General features: G+C 44.9%; 2 protein-coding genes across 2 annotated transcripts in view; both read right to left on the bottom strand.

The window, feature by feature from the left end:
- Positions 1–9,382, bottom strand: part of CACNG8 (calcium voltage-gated channel auxiliary subunit gamma 8) — a 52,167-nt gene extending 42,785 nt beyond the window's left edge. The window contains exon 1 of the mRNA XM_070954371.1: positions 9,160–9,382. Coding sequence (XP_070810472.1) covers positions 9,160–9,382 — 223 coding nt within the window. The remainder of the gene's footprint in view (positions 1–9,159) is intronic.
- Positions 9,383–12,982: 3,600 nt separating this feature from the next.
- LOC139324563 (uncharacterized) lies at positions 12,983–13,951 on the bottom strand. The gene has a single exon (XM_070954275.1). It carries the CDS (start codon positions 13,949–13,951, stop codon positions 12,983–12,985), a length of 969 nt encoding a protein of 322 aa, XP_070810376.1.
- Between the last annotated feature and the right edge of the window lie 1,392 nt (positions 13,952–15,343).

Here is a 15,343-nt window from a genome sequence, read left to right as displayed (position 1 = left end):
CGCCACGAAATCTCCCCCCAGGCACAGAGGTCTTCGCCCACCTGACCGAAGCAAGGAGAGTCCCAGATGATGGAGATCAATCCCCCAACTCGTATGACAGTGAGGACGATGGTGAAGACGACCCAATGGTGAGTGGACCCATCCACCCTTTCCTTTTCCCCATACGCCTAACAGCCCCAAAAACAGGGACCCAAGGGACTTTCCAAGCCCTGATAGATTCGGGCTGCACTAGGTGCCTGATTAATCTACCCACAGACCTAAAATTAGGGATCCGAGCTAAGACGCTCAACCACCCAATTCGATTTGAGCAAGTTGATGGGACCCTAGTAGGCGGAGCTTATACCACACACCTGACCGAGCCAGTGAAGCTGGAACTAGGGGATCACTGGGAGACAATTCGGTTCATAATAGCCCCCAAGATGACCGATCCAATCATACTGGGACTTTCCTGGCTAGACAAGTGGGGCCCAATCATCTGGTGGCAAGAGGGGACCCGCAGATTGAGGATAGCAAAGGGGCCCCAACCTCTGCCGCTCCAACCAGGACAGACGCCCCCCGCACACGAGCCCCAACTTCTCCCGCCTGAACAAAAGAAGATGACGCCGACACAAGGGCCCCTCCCGAAGGGTACTGCGAAGCAGCTGGGGGCCACATCCAACAGCTCCCATGAAGCAGAACAGATCCCAAAAGAGTACCAAGACCTTGCAGAGGTATTTAGCGAGGCCGAGTGTAACGTCCTACCCCCCCCACCGCGATGCCGACTGCGCCATCGAAATCATCTCTGAGGCAAAACTACCTAAACCTAAATTGTATGCCATGACGCCCCGTGAAATGCAAGAAATGCAAAACTACATAGACAAGAACCTACAAAGGGGTTTCATTGAGCCAGCCAAACCGCGAGTCGCAGCACCAGTCCTTTTCAAAGAGAAGAAAGACGGCTCTATGCACCTAGTAGTTGACTTTCGCTGTTTCAACGCTGTCTGCGTACACAACTTATATCCCCTCCCCCTCATGAAAGACATGCTAGCCCACCTGGCCAAAGGGAAAGTTTTCACCAAACTAGACCTTCGTGAAGCCTACTACCGAATACGCATCAGGGAAGGGGACAAGTGGAAGACAGCATTCAACTGCCCACTAGGGAGTTTCCAATTTAAGGTGATGCCATTTGGGCTACAGGGGGCCCCAGCGGTGTTCATGCAATTGATAAATGAGGTTCTACACGACCACCTCTATAAGGGAGTCCTCGTCTACCTAGATGACATTCTCATTTACACAGAAACCATAGACGAACACATACCCCTCGTCCGCAAAGTGCTGGAAAAACTGCTGAAGACAAACCTCTACGTCAAACTATCAAAATGAGAGTTCCACCAGTCGCGGCTAGACTACTTAGGTTACCGAGTGTCAAACGAGGGGATAGAAATGGACCCAGCCAAAGTACAATCAGTCCTAGACTGGCGACCCCCTCGCACCCGAAGACAACTGCAAAGCTTCCTGGGGTTCGCAAACTTCTACAGGCAATTCATCCCCTCCTTTGCAAGAATTGCCAAACCTCTGACAGACCTCCTAAACCAGGGAGTCCGGCAATAAAACCCCGCCCAGGACAACCTCTACAGTTGGACCCGGCCTGCCAACAGGCATTCGAGACACTAAAAGAAATGTTTGCAAAAGAACCGGTCCTGAAGCACCCTGACCCCCGAGCAACCCTTCGTCATCCAAGCAGATGCCAGCGACATGGCAGTGGGGGCTGTCCTACTCCAAAAGAATAGCCAAGGGGACCTACAACCCTGTGCCTACACATCCCGTAAACTCACCGACACAGAGACGATGGGCGGCGTGGGAAAAGGAAGCGTTCGCAGTGAGGTGGGTGCTGTTGACCTGGCAACATCTGCTAGAAGGAGGCCAGAGACCGTTCGAAGTTTGGACTGACCATAAGAATCTGGACGCCCTCAGGACCCCATGGAAGTTATCGCCCAGGCAAGTCCGGTGGGCCCAATACTTCAATCATTTCAACTTCGAGCTGAAGCACATCCCAGGGGGGAAGAACTTTCTGGCCGATGCCCTCTCCCAAATGCCCCAATACAACAGTGAACAGGAGCAGGTGGTGAATGCCATCATCCCCTCTCCTCAAGGAGTAGGTCAGGTAACCACCAGACGGCAGCATCGCGACCAGCAGAGCCAACCAGCAGGTGACCTGACAACAAGGCTCAAAGCAGAAACGTTGGCGGACCCCTGGTTCCGAGACAATCAACATCTCTTGACAAAAAGGGACGACCTAGCATGGAAAGGGATGAAGCTTTATGTGCCAGAGACTCTACGCACCCTGGTCCTAAAGAGGAGTCAAGACGTTAAACCAGCGGGGCATTTTGGTTTCCTAAAGACTCTGCATTTAGCACGGAGGCAGTTTTGGTGGCCCCACATAAGAAAAGACGTAGACAGCTATGTAAAAAGTTGTACCATCTGTGCCACGATGAAAACCCGACCAGGAAGACCTCCCGGGCTGCTGCAGCCAGTAGCTGAACCGTTAAGGCCATGGGAGGAGATTGCTATGGACTTCATAGTAGAGCTGCCAAGGAGTGGCGGAAACACAGTGATCTGGACTGTAATAGACTTATTCTCCAAACAGGCACATTTCATACCCTGCAGCGGACTACCCTCAGCCCACCAGTTGGCCAAACTGTTTGTGAAACACATCTACCACCTACACGGAGTAACCAGAAGAATCATCTCCGATTGAGGTGTCCAGTTTACAGCGAAATTCTGGAGGGAATTCCTCTGATCCATAGGATCATCCCAAGGCCTCAGCTCAGCGTTTCACTCGAGCACCAATGCGGGGGGGGCGGAGAGATTAAATGCCATGATAGAGTGGTACCTGAGGTGCTACGTTGACTACCAACAATCGAACTGGGCGGACCTCCTATCCTTTGCAGAGGTCGCATATAACAATGCTGTCCATAGTAGCACAGGACTAACCCCATTTAAGATAGTGAGCGGTATGGATTTCGTCCCCATGCCAGAGTACCCAAGGGAACCCCCTTCCTCAGTTAGCTTGACCGATTGGATGGCAACGCTGAGAGAAACCTGGGAGAACGTCAAGAAAGCATTGGACAAGGCGGCACAGTCTTATAAGAAACAAGCAGATAAGCACCGAGCCCCCCAAAGACCGTTCCGAGTAGGAGAGAAAGTCTACCTCTCCACCAAGTATTTAAGACTCAGGCTCCCGACCAGGAAGCTGGGCCCGAAATTTATAGGACCATTTCCTATAGTAAAAATAATCAACCTGGTCACAGTACAATTGCAATTGCCCCGGTTACTAGGAAAGATACACCCCGTTTTTCACAGTAGTCCCCTGAAGCCTGTGGTGGGGTCAACTTTAAGGCCGGTGTCACGTGATCCCCGGGGCCCTTGATCATTGGGGACCACACTCACTATGAAGTACACCAAATTCTTGATTCGAGGTGGCACAGAGGGCGCCTCCAATACTTAATTAAGTGGAAGGGTTACCCCTTGTCAGAAGCTTCCTGGGTGAAGAGCACGAACATTCAAGCTGACCGCCTTATAGCTAAATTCCATGCAGATCACCCGAACAAGGCGGGAGGGGGTGGGACACACCCTCAGAGGGGGTAATTGTACTAAACTTGTTGTTTGTCTCATGCAGGCCTCCCTGGGAGAGTGAAGGGAGAGGGGCTGGATGTCAGCGTCCCAGCACTGACATATATAAGGAGAGGAGAAGCTTGAACTTTTGCCTACTTAATTCCTTTGAAGATTCTGTCTCCTCGGAGATGGGAGGGGGAGACATTCCTGTGATCTGACGGAGAAGGGGATGAGGAAAGTGGCTTGGAAGATAGCCAATGAGATGCAGAGAATTGGGGATCGGAAAGGGAGGGATTGGGGGGCAAAGGTCAGTACTGACCGCGAAAGAGCCAGGGACAGATCACTATGCTCAATAAAGAGAAAAATTCCTCAAAGATCGGCAGTTTGGAAATTCATTTATTTTGAGATAGCATCGAAACCTGACAATTACATAATTTCGGCTCAGATTTAAAACCCACAAAATTTAAAACACCCAATTTAAAAATTGATAGCCCGGCTTGGCGGAACAGCAGGGTCTTGAGGGCACAGCGAAATACACGGAGGTCGGAGATCTTACGCATTTCCGGGGGCAGTTCATTCCACAGGGCTGGGGCTCCCACAGAGAAGGCCCTCCCCCTGGGTGTCGCCAGCCAACATAACTTGGCTGATGGCACCCTGAGGAGACCCTCTCTGTGGGAGCAAACTGGTCGGTGGGAGGCTGTTGGTGGCAGAAGTCTGTCTCGAAGGTACCCGGGTCCTATGCCATGGAGCGCTTTAAAGGTGGTAACCAACACCTTGAATCGCACCCGGAAGACCACTGGGAGCCAGTGCAGCTCGCGCAGGAGGGGTGTCACGTGGGCACAACGGGTTGCGCCCATAACCACCCGCGCGACCGCATTCTGGACCAGCTGGAGCCTCCGAGTGCTCTTCAAGGGGAGCCCCATGTAGAGAGCATTACAATAGTCCAGCCAGGAGGTGACAAGGGCGTTAGTGACCGTGCGCAAGGCATCCCGGTCCAGAAAGGGCTGCAACTGGCGAATCAGGCAAACCTGATAAAAAGCCCCCTTGGCCACAGCCGTCATATGCTCTTCTAAAGACAGCCGTGCGTCCAGGAGGATGCCCAGATTTCGAGCCCTCTCTGTGGGGGGCAGAGATTCACCCCCAATAGCCAGCGATGGCACCAGCTGACTATATCGGGACGCCGGAAGCCACAGCCACTCGGTCTTGGAAGGGTTGAGTCTGAGCCTATTTCTTCCCATCCAGACCCGCACGGCCTCCAGGCAGCGAGACATCACATCAAGGGCATCGTTGGGGTGGTCTGGGGTGGAGATGTACAGCTGAGTGTCATCAGCGTACTGATGGACTCTCACCCCAAAACCACGGATGATCTCACCCAGCAGCTTCACATAAATGTTGAACAGAAGGGGCGAGAGAACCGACCATTGTGGCACTCCCCATGCGAGGCGCCTCGAGGTCGACCTCTGCCCCCCTGCCAACACAAACTGCGAACGGTCGGAGAGGAAGGATAAGTGCTTCTTAATGTAATTGGGAAAATGTTGAAATGCCATCTTTGGTGATTACATCATCTGTAGGAGAAGGAGAAGAAGGGAGAAGCTATCTTATGCCTGTCAGATGTTTAGAATGTCAATACCCATTAGTCCAGCTAGAGTGATTATGGACATGGAAGTCCAAAACATCTGGATGACAAGTATTATATCCCTTTGTGATATGCATAACTTTTCTTCTACTTGAGAGCATTCAAATGTGTTGGCCTTTGATTCCTATCATTCTGTTGTCATAAACCATGTCAACTAGATTATAGGAGTGAAAAACAACACTTGGAGAGTACAGATAGCCCTTGACTTATAGACTGGTTGCTTAATGACAATTCAAAGTTACAATAGACATCCCCAGAGCTACTTATGCCCCATTTTCAAAGATAGACAGCTGAACACATGCACAGACACACCATGGTCATGTGATTGTATTTTGGGCACTTGGCAACAGGTTCCCCTTTACTGCTGTTTGCAGTTCCCAGGGTCATGTGGCCATGATTTGTGATGTTGTTTGCCAGTTTAAGCATTTACTTCCTGTTTCTGGCAAAAAAAAAAAAAACGCCCATTGGAGAAAATGGTTTCACTTAAGGACTGTGTCATTTGCTTAACAACCACTGCAAAAAATGTCCAAAAAAAATCAACTTATAACCACAATATCTTAATGATCCTAATTCCAGCCTGAGTTGTGGTTATAAGTCTAGGACTACCTGTACCAGATACGAGTATATTGATTTAACACCTTAATCAGGGAATTACGTCCATTCTGGAGAAAATGGATTTGCCCCACAGCATGGGGATGGCTAAAGGGATTGTTAGGATATGGTTTGAGCCTAACAAGTTGTCCAGGCAATATATGTGTTCTGTGACTTTAACATTAATATGTATTGTGTGACTTTAAGGCTTTACTGCTGATTCATTGTAATGCTGAGTCATGCTGTAATTAGATAATCACTGGTTGTGAACGTATGTTGGCAGATTCTGGTTTGCCTGAAAATTTATGGGGTGAGGCTGTTATGTGTGCTAACCATGTGTTAAACAACGTGGTTCATTCCTCTACAGGTGAAATACCATTCACCTTATGGCATGGGAGGAAACCAAATCTTAGTTACTTACACACATTTGGAGCCCCAGCTTGGGTACATATTCCATCTAGTTTAAGGAGAAAGGATCAACAGAGAGCCAGAAAAATGTTTTTCATTGGCTATGAATCAAATCATAGGTCTTTTAGATTTTGGGCACAGGGAACTACTAGTGTTTACTGTAGTGCAAGTGCTAAATTTCTAGAGCATGAAGGATGGGATAAACTAGAGCGTGCAGATTATAGACATGATAATAATACTGTTAGTATAGAACATCATATTCCTGATGATATTCCTGAGGATTTAGATGATGTAGAATCCTCTATCAAGGATGAAGAACAGGAAGTAGGTTTAGAGGAGGTAGTTTTAGGGGAGGAGTCAGATGAACCATCTGCAGTAAGTCCTGTATTACCTAGGAGATCTACTAGGGAAAGGCATCCACCTGATCGATATAAAGCAACCGTAGTTTGCCAGGTTAACATAGAACCTTCAAGTTATGAGGATATCAAGCTTTATCCTGAAAAGGAGCAGAATGCTTGGAAGGAGGCAATGAGTAAGGAAATTAATTCTTTAACTAATTTAGGTGTTTATGAAACTGTGAAATTGCCACCTGGTGAAAAATTAATAGGTTGTAGATGGGTTTACAAAATTAAGAAAAGCATAGATGGGACAGTAACCCATAAAGCTTGCCTTGTAGCTCAAGGTTTTTCTCAGACCGAAAAAGATTTCGATGAGGTTTTTGCTCCTAGTTTACGTGCTAGTACTTTAAGAACAATGCTAGTGTGGGCGGCTAAGTATAAATATAGTATTAACCATATAGATGTAGAGACAGCATACTTGCATGCTCCATTGAGACACACCATCTATATGAGGAAGCCTTTAGGAGTTGAAACAAAAAACCACACTGATTGTTGGAAGTTAAATAAAAGCCTTTATGGTTTGAGACAATCAGGGTTTGAGTGGAACCAATGTATAGTTAAAGAGCTAAATAAGATCAGTTTTCATGAAGGTGTAGCGGATAAGTGTCTCTTTAAAAGAGAAAATAATGGGTTAGTATCATTTTTGTTATTGTTTACAGATGATATAGCCATAATAACTAAAACTGACAAGGAAGCCATAGATATTGTTAAACAGTTACAAACCAAATTTAAGATAAGAAATTTAGGAAATATTAGGCATTATTTGGGTCTAGATATCAATCAAACAGCGAGAGGTTATAAAATATCTCAATCTAGCAAAATAAGCTAAATGTTGAAACATTATGGCATGGAGCTATGTAAACTAGCTAAAACGCCTATGACACAGGATCTTCAACAAGGAGAAATCCAAAGTCCTAAATTTAGTAAGGAGATCTACCAGTCTCTTATAGGTAGTCTATCTTATATAAGCAATTGGTCGAGACCTGATATTTCATTTGGAGTAAACCAATTAGCAAGATATAATGCAGAGCCAACTGATAGGCATTGGCAGGCCGCAAAGCGTATATTAAGATATCTGAAAATGACGATGCATTATGCATTGTATCTAGAACCTAACAATGATTTAGTATTGAGCGCATATGCTGATGCCAGTTTTGCTACTGATTTGATCACCAGAAAGTTCACATCGGGTATAGCTATCATGTTAGAAAATTGTTTGATTGGCTGGAAATCAATTTGTCAAAAACATATTAGTCTATCTACTATGGAGGCAGAATTCTCATGTTTGTCACTAGTTTGTACTGATCTGATTTATTACAAACAACTAATGATGGATATTGGTTTAAAGATGGATTATCCAATTTTAATACATGAGGACAACCAAGCTGCTATAAAAATGGCAACAAATTTAGCAGTTAAAACTAGATCTAAGTATACTGACATTCGGTATCTGAATGTTCGTCAGTGTATTCAAAGCAACATGGTTAAGTTGGAATATTGTATGTCGGAAGACAATATTGCTGATAATTTTACCAAAGCGCAAGGTGCTATCAAACATAAAACGTGTTGTGAAAGCTATGGATTAAGAATCTAGACTGTATATATTGACCTGTCCAAAGGGGAGAATGTTAGGATATAGTTTGAGCCTAACAAGTTGTCCAGGCAATATATGTGTTCTGTGACTTTAACATGAATATGTATTGTGTGACTTTAAGGCTTTACTGCTGATTCATTGTAATGCTGAGTCATGCTGTAATTAGATAATCACTGGTTGTGAACGTATTTAAGAAAGTTACTGTAAAGTATTCAGTTGATGATAAGCTACCATTGTGTGTGGAGTTGCAACCATTGTGCTATCATCGGTTGGATGGATCTGCTACCATCGTGGTTTGTGAACCAGAGTGAGTTTGTTATTCTAACCAGCTACTGTTTGTGTGGTAAGAAGATATTTGTATCACTGGACTGATTTAACTGGCAAAGACTTGGATTGATTTAAAGACTATGAGATTTTTTTTTTACTATAAAGTAAACTTTTGATAAACCAGTTTGCACATCTCTTATTCATTGCTCTCAGCAATGTTTCTCTGTGCTCTACACTCTGCTGGTTGGTAACACAACAACAATATCCTTAACAGGGATGATAGAAAAACTGGTGTGTCTACCCTTATGAAGGCTCAGAACATTTAAAGGCAAAGTCAGGGTGAAAACGCAGGTTCTTTCTAAGTAAATGTGTGTGGGCAACGTGGCAGCCTGTTTACTGTTATGGTGAGTAATTCAAGAGAAAGAGAGTGCTTTATATGAATAACATTTACATATTTATACTTAGTATAATGCCTGTCATAACAGCCAAAATGTGTTGGCTTGTAGATTTGAAGATATCTACAAGAATTCCCTGTCAGATCACTTTTGTAATATCATCTCAGCAGTATACAGTTTCTCCTATGAATAAATACCTGTATACAGGCATGGGGAACTAACCTCCTTCTAGAACGTTGTCTCTCTTGAACCTGTTTCAATGAGCAGATGACTTACCTTCTAAACAGCATATCCTCCAAAGACCTGAATGGGTGAGTCCTCCAGGATCTTTCTTGTCTTTCTGGGGTGTTTCCTCAGTAGAGATATTAGTGGTATTGCAAATGAAGGCACGAGCATATAGCCAGTAATCTGTGCCAATGGCAATGATCATGAGACCAAAGGCAGCAAAGGCCCCCACAGTTGTGAGTAGAATCTGGACACCTTTCTCACACCAGACCATCCTTTCTTCATTCCAGCGCTTAAGTGACTCCAGCTTGGTGGTAAGAAACGATGCCAGTTGTTATGAATGCAAGCAGTAGAGGCAGTGGTGATTATGGATGCCTTGCCTACTGTATCTAGTTTCCTCTTCCAGTAGGCAGGATCTGGAACACAAGTTGTTTTGAGAAATGAGAACAAGAGACAATTTTCTTTTGCCTGGATGGATGTGATGAAGGAACCTTGATACAGAGTAGACTAGGAAGATTGTCTTAGCAATGTCTGCAAAGCTCTTGAGATTCCTGCAAATCAGGTAGAAGTTCCTTTGGCTTTCTTCTGAAATGTTGTATCTTGGATGCCCAATCTTCAGAAAAGAACAGATGGACTTCAAGAGAGGTTTCAAAGAAGATACAGGAACATCCGAGGCAATTTCTGAACAACTTCCAAGAACTTTAAGAAAGCATATGGATAATATATGTAGAAATTTTCAAAAATTATGCAGTTGAGATTTGTGGAGGATACAATTGTATGATGAAGATCGGATATTCATCAGACTATGATATGTTGGGAAATCTTCACAGAGATGGAGCTTCCAGATCACGGCTGTCAAAATCCTGAAGAACTAGTGGAAAAACAGCTAGAAAGTAACCACAGGACATCTACTGTTGGAATACCAGATGGTTATCATGAACTATCTAGATATTAACTACAGGTTTTTGGAAGCCTACTTTCTTGGAAAGCTAATGAATCATCTAGTCCAGTGTTTCTCAACCTTGGCAAATTGAAGATGTGTGGACTTTAACTCACAGAATTCTGAGAGTTGAAGTCCACACATCTTCAACTTGCCAAGGTTGAGAAAGACTGATCTAGTCTGCCACTAAAATTTGGTAGCGGGAAGAAGGGGGAGAGGGAACAGATAACATTTAGATTTCTTTTTATGTCTACTGAAGAACCTTTACAAGCCCTATGGAAAAAAATAAATATTCAAAAATACTTCATGTTGTCTCCTAAAATTTTTCATTCACCCTTAATCTACGGGTTCAGGAAGTTTTCAGAAATGACTGAGAATACACCCAGTATCCTTATGTCAAATTTATTTGGTTTATTTCCTTCTTTTGTTTGCCTGTTCTCTATTTCCTGGGTTTCCGAGTATGAGACACCTTAAATTCCAGATGTTGCTTTTCAAGTTGAAGTTCACCTTGATTTAAGAGGTTGATAAATCTATTGCTTGCCACTCGATAAGGAGTCAGCCAATATTATTTCTGAGCAAATGGGGCAAAATGAAGAAAAATAAAGAGTATAAAAGATTTTCATACAGAAAGAGTTCTTACCCCATTCATTGCTGCAGTGTTAACTACAGGCATCCTGATCCTTTGAAACATTTTATTATTTATTTTTATATAAATAAGATTATGATCTAAATTCATCACTAGTACATGTAGTCCTCGACTTGCAAGCACAATTGTGCCCAGAATTTCCATTGCTAAGCAAGGCAATTGTTCTGTCCCATTTTACAACCTTTTTTGCCACAGTTGTTAACTGAACCACTGCAGTTATTAAGTTAGCAACATAGTTGTTAAGTGAATCTGGCTTCCCCATTGACTTTGCTTGTCAGAAGGTGGCAAAAGGTGCCAGAGTTGATAAATGAATCACTGCAGTGGTTAAGTGAATCATGTGGTCATTAAGCAAATCTGGCTTTCCCCATTGACTTTGGTTGATGGAAGCTGGCTGAGAAAGTTCCAAATGGCAATCACATGACCCTGGGGCAGTGCAGCTGCCTTAAATCCATGCTAATTGCCAAGCACTCAAATTTAGATCACATGAACATAGGAATGTTGCAATGGTTGTAAGTGTGAAAACTGGTCATAAGTCACTTTTTTCAGTGCCATTATAACTTCAAACAGTCACTAAATGAATGGTTGTAAGTTGAGGACTACCTGTAGTTTCAAGTTGGATTTGTATAAAAACATTAGAATGAAAAGTCATAAAAGCTGTAGAGGTAGACAGTAGAACCAGACAGTAAAAATAACCGCAACACAAAAGCTAATTAAAAGCATCTCAGATATTATTAAGAAGCACAAAAAATAGAATGTTGGGATGGATTTTGCACGGCATGTAAAAGGATAATAAAAACATGCCATGTATATTTACCAGGAGGAAATCGAATGGTTTAGGTGCCACTGCAGAAAAAGTCCCTGCATATACACAAAGATGGATGCTCTCAAATCAAGATTTCTAAATTACTTCTCATTAGTAGGGATTTTGGTCTGGGTGGCCCCCATTGACTGTTCTGACCAACAGTTGTAACCATTTGGAGCAATAACGGAGAAGAAGTTGTGATATCTAACTTATATTTGTTGATGGGAATTTGATTTTATATTTTCCTATTTGGAATTTTTTCCAACATTTTCCATCATATTTATGTGGCTGTAGAAAGGAAAATAGAATGTGGTGTATTTTCCTTTCTACAGAGCTGTGGTGGCGCAGTGGTTAGAATGCAGTATTGCAGGCTAACTCTGCCCACAGCCTATATTTTTCCTATATTGTATTTCATATCCCACACTGAAGGAAAACCTCAACACAGTTCATATCATTCAGTGCAATTTGGCTTACAGAAGGAAATTAACTAGACTGGATTATTTCAGCTCTGACTGGGAGCTCATAGATTGAAGACATCACTATATCCAAAAGTAAAATAAATTTTATTTAAAACAAAACTCCTACACATGAAAAACCAGCTAGTGAAAAGAAGGGCTCTATAGTAATCAGTGTTGTGATGAGATTTATTTTTTATGAATAGGAAAATATTTGTTTATTAACTCCCTTTGCAGTGTCAAGTGATTCAGTCCAGATGTGGCTTTACTATTTATTTGTCCATCCTATGTATATAGCCACCCATCTCAGTGAACAGAATTAAAATTAAAATAATAACAAACACTATAAAAATTAAAATACAAGCATCCGAGAAACAACAATTCAAATCATTAATACAACCAAGAATTGGGTCCCTGCACAAAATTATCTTCTGATTTTCTTGGTGTGAGAATAAAATCTCAGCTATACTAACATTAACTGGGTTTGTGAGGGTTAGTTTGAACAATGACTTAGTGAGCTATCACTACCAAGGCTTAGGGCTTTCCCCTGCTGGTTGGCTGAAGGTTTTCTATCTGTTTTTAAAATAAAGTATATCTCAAAACTGTATTACTTTGAAAGTTGCTGTCCACATTGAGAGTGTCTATCCTGCCTCTGCACTATTACCTCTCTTCCCTGCCAGTCATCTGCCTTCTCTCCAAGGTAAAGGGTGACAAAATCTACCAGATTTTACACATCTGGATGTTTCCTTGGGCAATGTTAGAATAAGGGTGAACATCTTCTATATAGTCATCCATGTGAGGGATCTCACAAAGATCGATGGTTCGTTGAGGGCACTTCCAAGAAAAGGCAGCACGCAAGGATGCAATCAAGTTAAATCTTTATTTAGGAATAAAGTAGGTAAAATGAGTTCCCTGGCATGGAGGCATCCATGCCTGGATCGAGCCCATGGATCAGTCCCGTAGGAAGCTAGAACAAGAGCCAAAGAGCAGCCCCTGTGCATGGGTTCTTATAAGGGCCCTTGGCCCCTCCCTTACCAAGGTGTGTGAGGGGGCCGGAGGGCCATTAACTCTCCCCAATGGGGCTGCAAAGGTGCCTCATTTGCTGTGTCCGATAGGCTGGCATATTCTGGCTCGGCTGTGGAGCAAGAAACAATTTTTTGCTGTCTAACATGCCAATGGATAGGACAGCCATTTAGCAGTATGAGGAAACCAGAGGTGCTCCGTCTACTCTTGGTGTCATCAGCCCAGTCTGCGTCCGAGTAAGCGGAGAGCTGGGCCGGCTTCCCCTTCTCTGGCTCCAGCATAAGGAGGGCATTGGCCATGCCCCTGAGGTACCTAAGTATCCTCTTGACATCATTCCAGTGGAATTCCTTTGGGTTTTCCACGTGCCTGGACAATAGATTCATGGCTAGAGCTATGTCAGGCCTGCTCCAATTGCTAATGTATAGCAAGGAGTCAATCACAGATCTGTATAATTTATTATCTATGAACTCAGGGCTGTCCTTGTGATTGTGGCCATAGTAGTCACTTTGTATGGGGCTCCGCGTTGGGTTAGACTCCGCCATTTTACATTTGGCCAACAACTCCTCAATCTTTTCTCTCTGGGATAATGCAAATCCCTTTTTAGTGGCCAAGATATGTACACCCAGGTACCTGTCAACCCGCCCCAAGGACTCCAGGGTAAACTTTTCCCCCAGGGCCTTGGCAAATTCGTCACACATTTTCTTGCCAGGCCCTAAGTATAGGAGGTCGTCCACGTAAACCAAAACCCGTTCTGTATCACCTTTGGTGTCATGTGTGAAAACGCACTCATCTGCATGAGATGCCCTGAAGCCAATTCGCTCTAAAGCAATGACCTTCTTCTCTTTTAGTGGTTGCCCGGGGGTGAAGACCTTGAGCTTTCTCAGGCTCTCCATCTCCTGTTCCATCGCGAGCTGCCACTTCTCCTGTTCTTCGATGGGCAGCTCCTGGATGTCAAAGAAAGTCTTTGGGGTGACCATGACACTGTTAATGGACACGACGTGCCCAATGTCGATTCTCTTTGGTGGGACCCCCTTGTTGGACCGCTTTGACCTTCTGACCTCCTGCCACTCACCGCCCTTTTCTTCTGCAGGTTCCTCGCCGACTGGCTGTTCACGACTGGGATGTGGAGGCCCTCGGTCCCAGGTGTTGGGCATCATGGGCCTCTGAAGCATCACTGGAGGTGAAGAGTCAGGTGAAGATGGCGTGTCTTCCCCCTCAGGACTGGACGGCTCATCCTCCCCATCTGGACCAGGTAGGCTGACCTCTTCATCCTGTTCCTCGCTCTCGTCGGTGGCAGGGTCTGTGGTTGTCTCAGGCGGTGTCGTGGTTGGTGCGGCTTTGCTGGGCCGGTTGATGTATGGGCTCAGATCATTTGAGTGGATCTGGGTCCAATTGGAGTCCTCTTCGAAGGAGGCAGATTGGGAGGTCACAGTCCTGCCCCCTCCTCCCAGGAACCGGTAGGCCTTGGAGCCAGGGGCATAGCCTAGGAACCTCAGTCTCTGGGAGACGGATCTCCCCTTCTTCCGCAGCTGCTTGGGGATGTGCACCCAAGCATAGGAGCCAAATACACGCAAGTGTCCCAAACTTGGCTTCCTACCATGGACCAGAAAATATGGAGTCTGATCTACAACGCTGCTCCAGGTGTGGTTCAGGGTGTAATTGGTGTAATGTACCACCTCCGCCCAGTATGATTCCGCAACTCCAGCATTCACAATCAGGCTACGCACCGTAGTCTGCAGGATACCGTTTTGTTTTTCGACCACGCCGTTCTGCACAGGGGTAAAAGGCACTGTACGAAAATGGTGTATGCCCTTATGCTTTACCCAGTCTTGGAACTTTTGGGACATGAACTCAGCCCCACGGTCGCTCTGCAGCTGTGCGATCTTGGTCTTGTACTGGGTTTCCACGTAGTTGTACAGTGTTCTTATGGCATCAAAGGCTTCAGACTTTTCTGTGAGGGTATACACATGGCCATACCGCGAGAAATCATCAACGGCAGTGAGGAAATACTGCCTTTTCCCTAGGGATGGTGTAAATGGCCCAACCAAATCAACATGTATCAATTGATATGGGTATTGGGTTTTACGCAGTGACACCTTAGGTATTGGGGTGGCCTTCCTCTTTGCCCTCTTACAGATGGCGCAGTCCAGAAACACCTCACAATTCTGGAGGTGAATCCCCTCAGCAAATTCCCCCATCTTTTTGACCACGGGGAAGCTCACATGGCCTAACCTCCGATGTAAGAGGTGGGCGCATTTGGTATGAAGTGGCTTCCCCACTGACACCCCCTTGGCTCTGGTTGCCTTGGGCGGTGCTGGCACCTTAGGCCCTTTCTTGGGCTTATCTGCCTTAGGTGCCTGCTGAGGCTC

Source organism: Pituophis catenifer, unplaced genomic scaffold (genome assembly GCF_029215685.1).
Source record: "Pituophis catenifer annectens isolate HBS135680 unplaced genomic scaffold, rPitCat1.0.hap2 SCAF_15, whole genome shotgun sequence".
NCBI lineage: Eukaryota > Metazoa > Chordata > Lepidosauria > Squamata > Colubridae > Pituophis > Pituophis catenifer.
This window is presented reverse-complemented; position numbering and strand designations above follow the sequence as displayed.

Coding starts and splice junctions, on each gene's coding strand:
- LOC139324563 (XM_070954275.1), bottom strand. CDS start 13,951: ATGGTCACCCCAAAGACTTTCTTTGACATCCAGGAGCTGCCCATCGAA.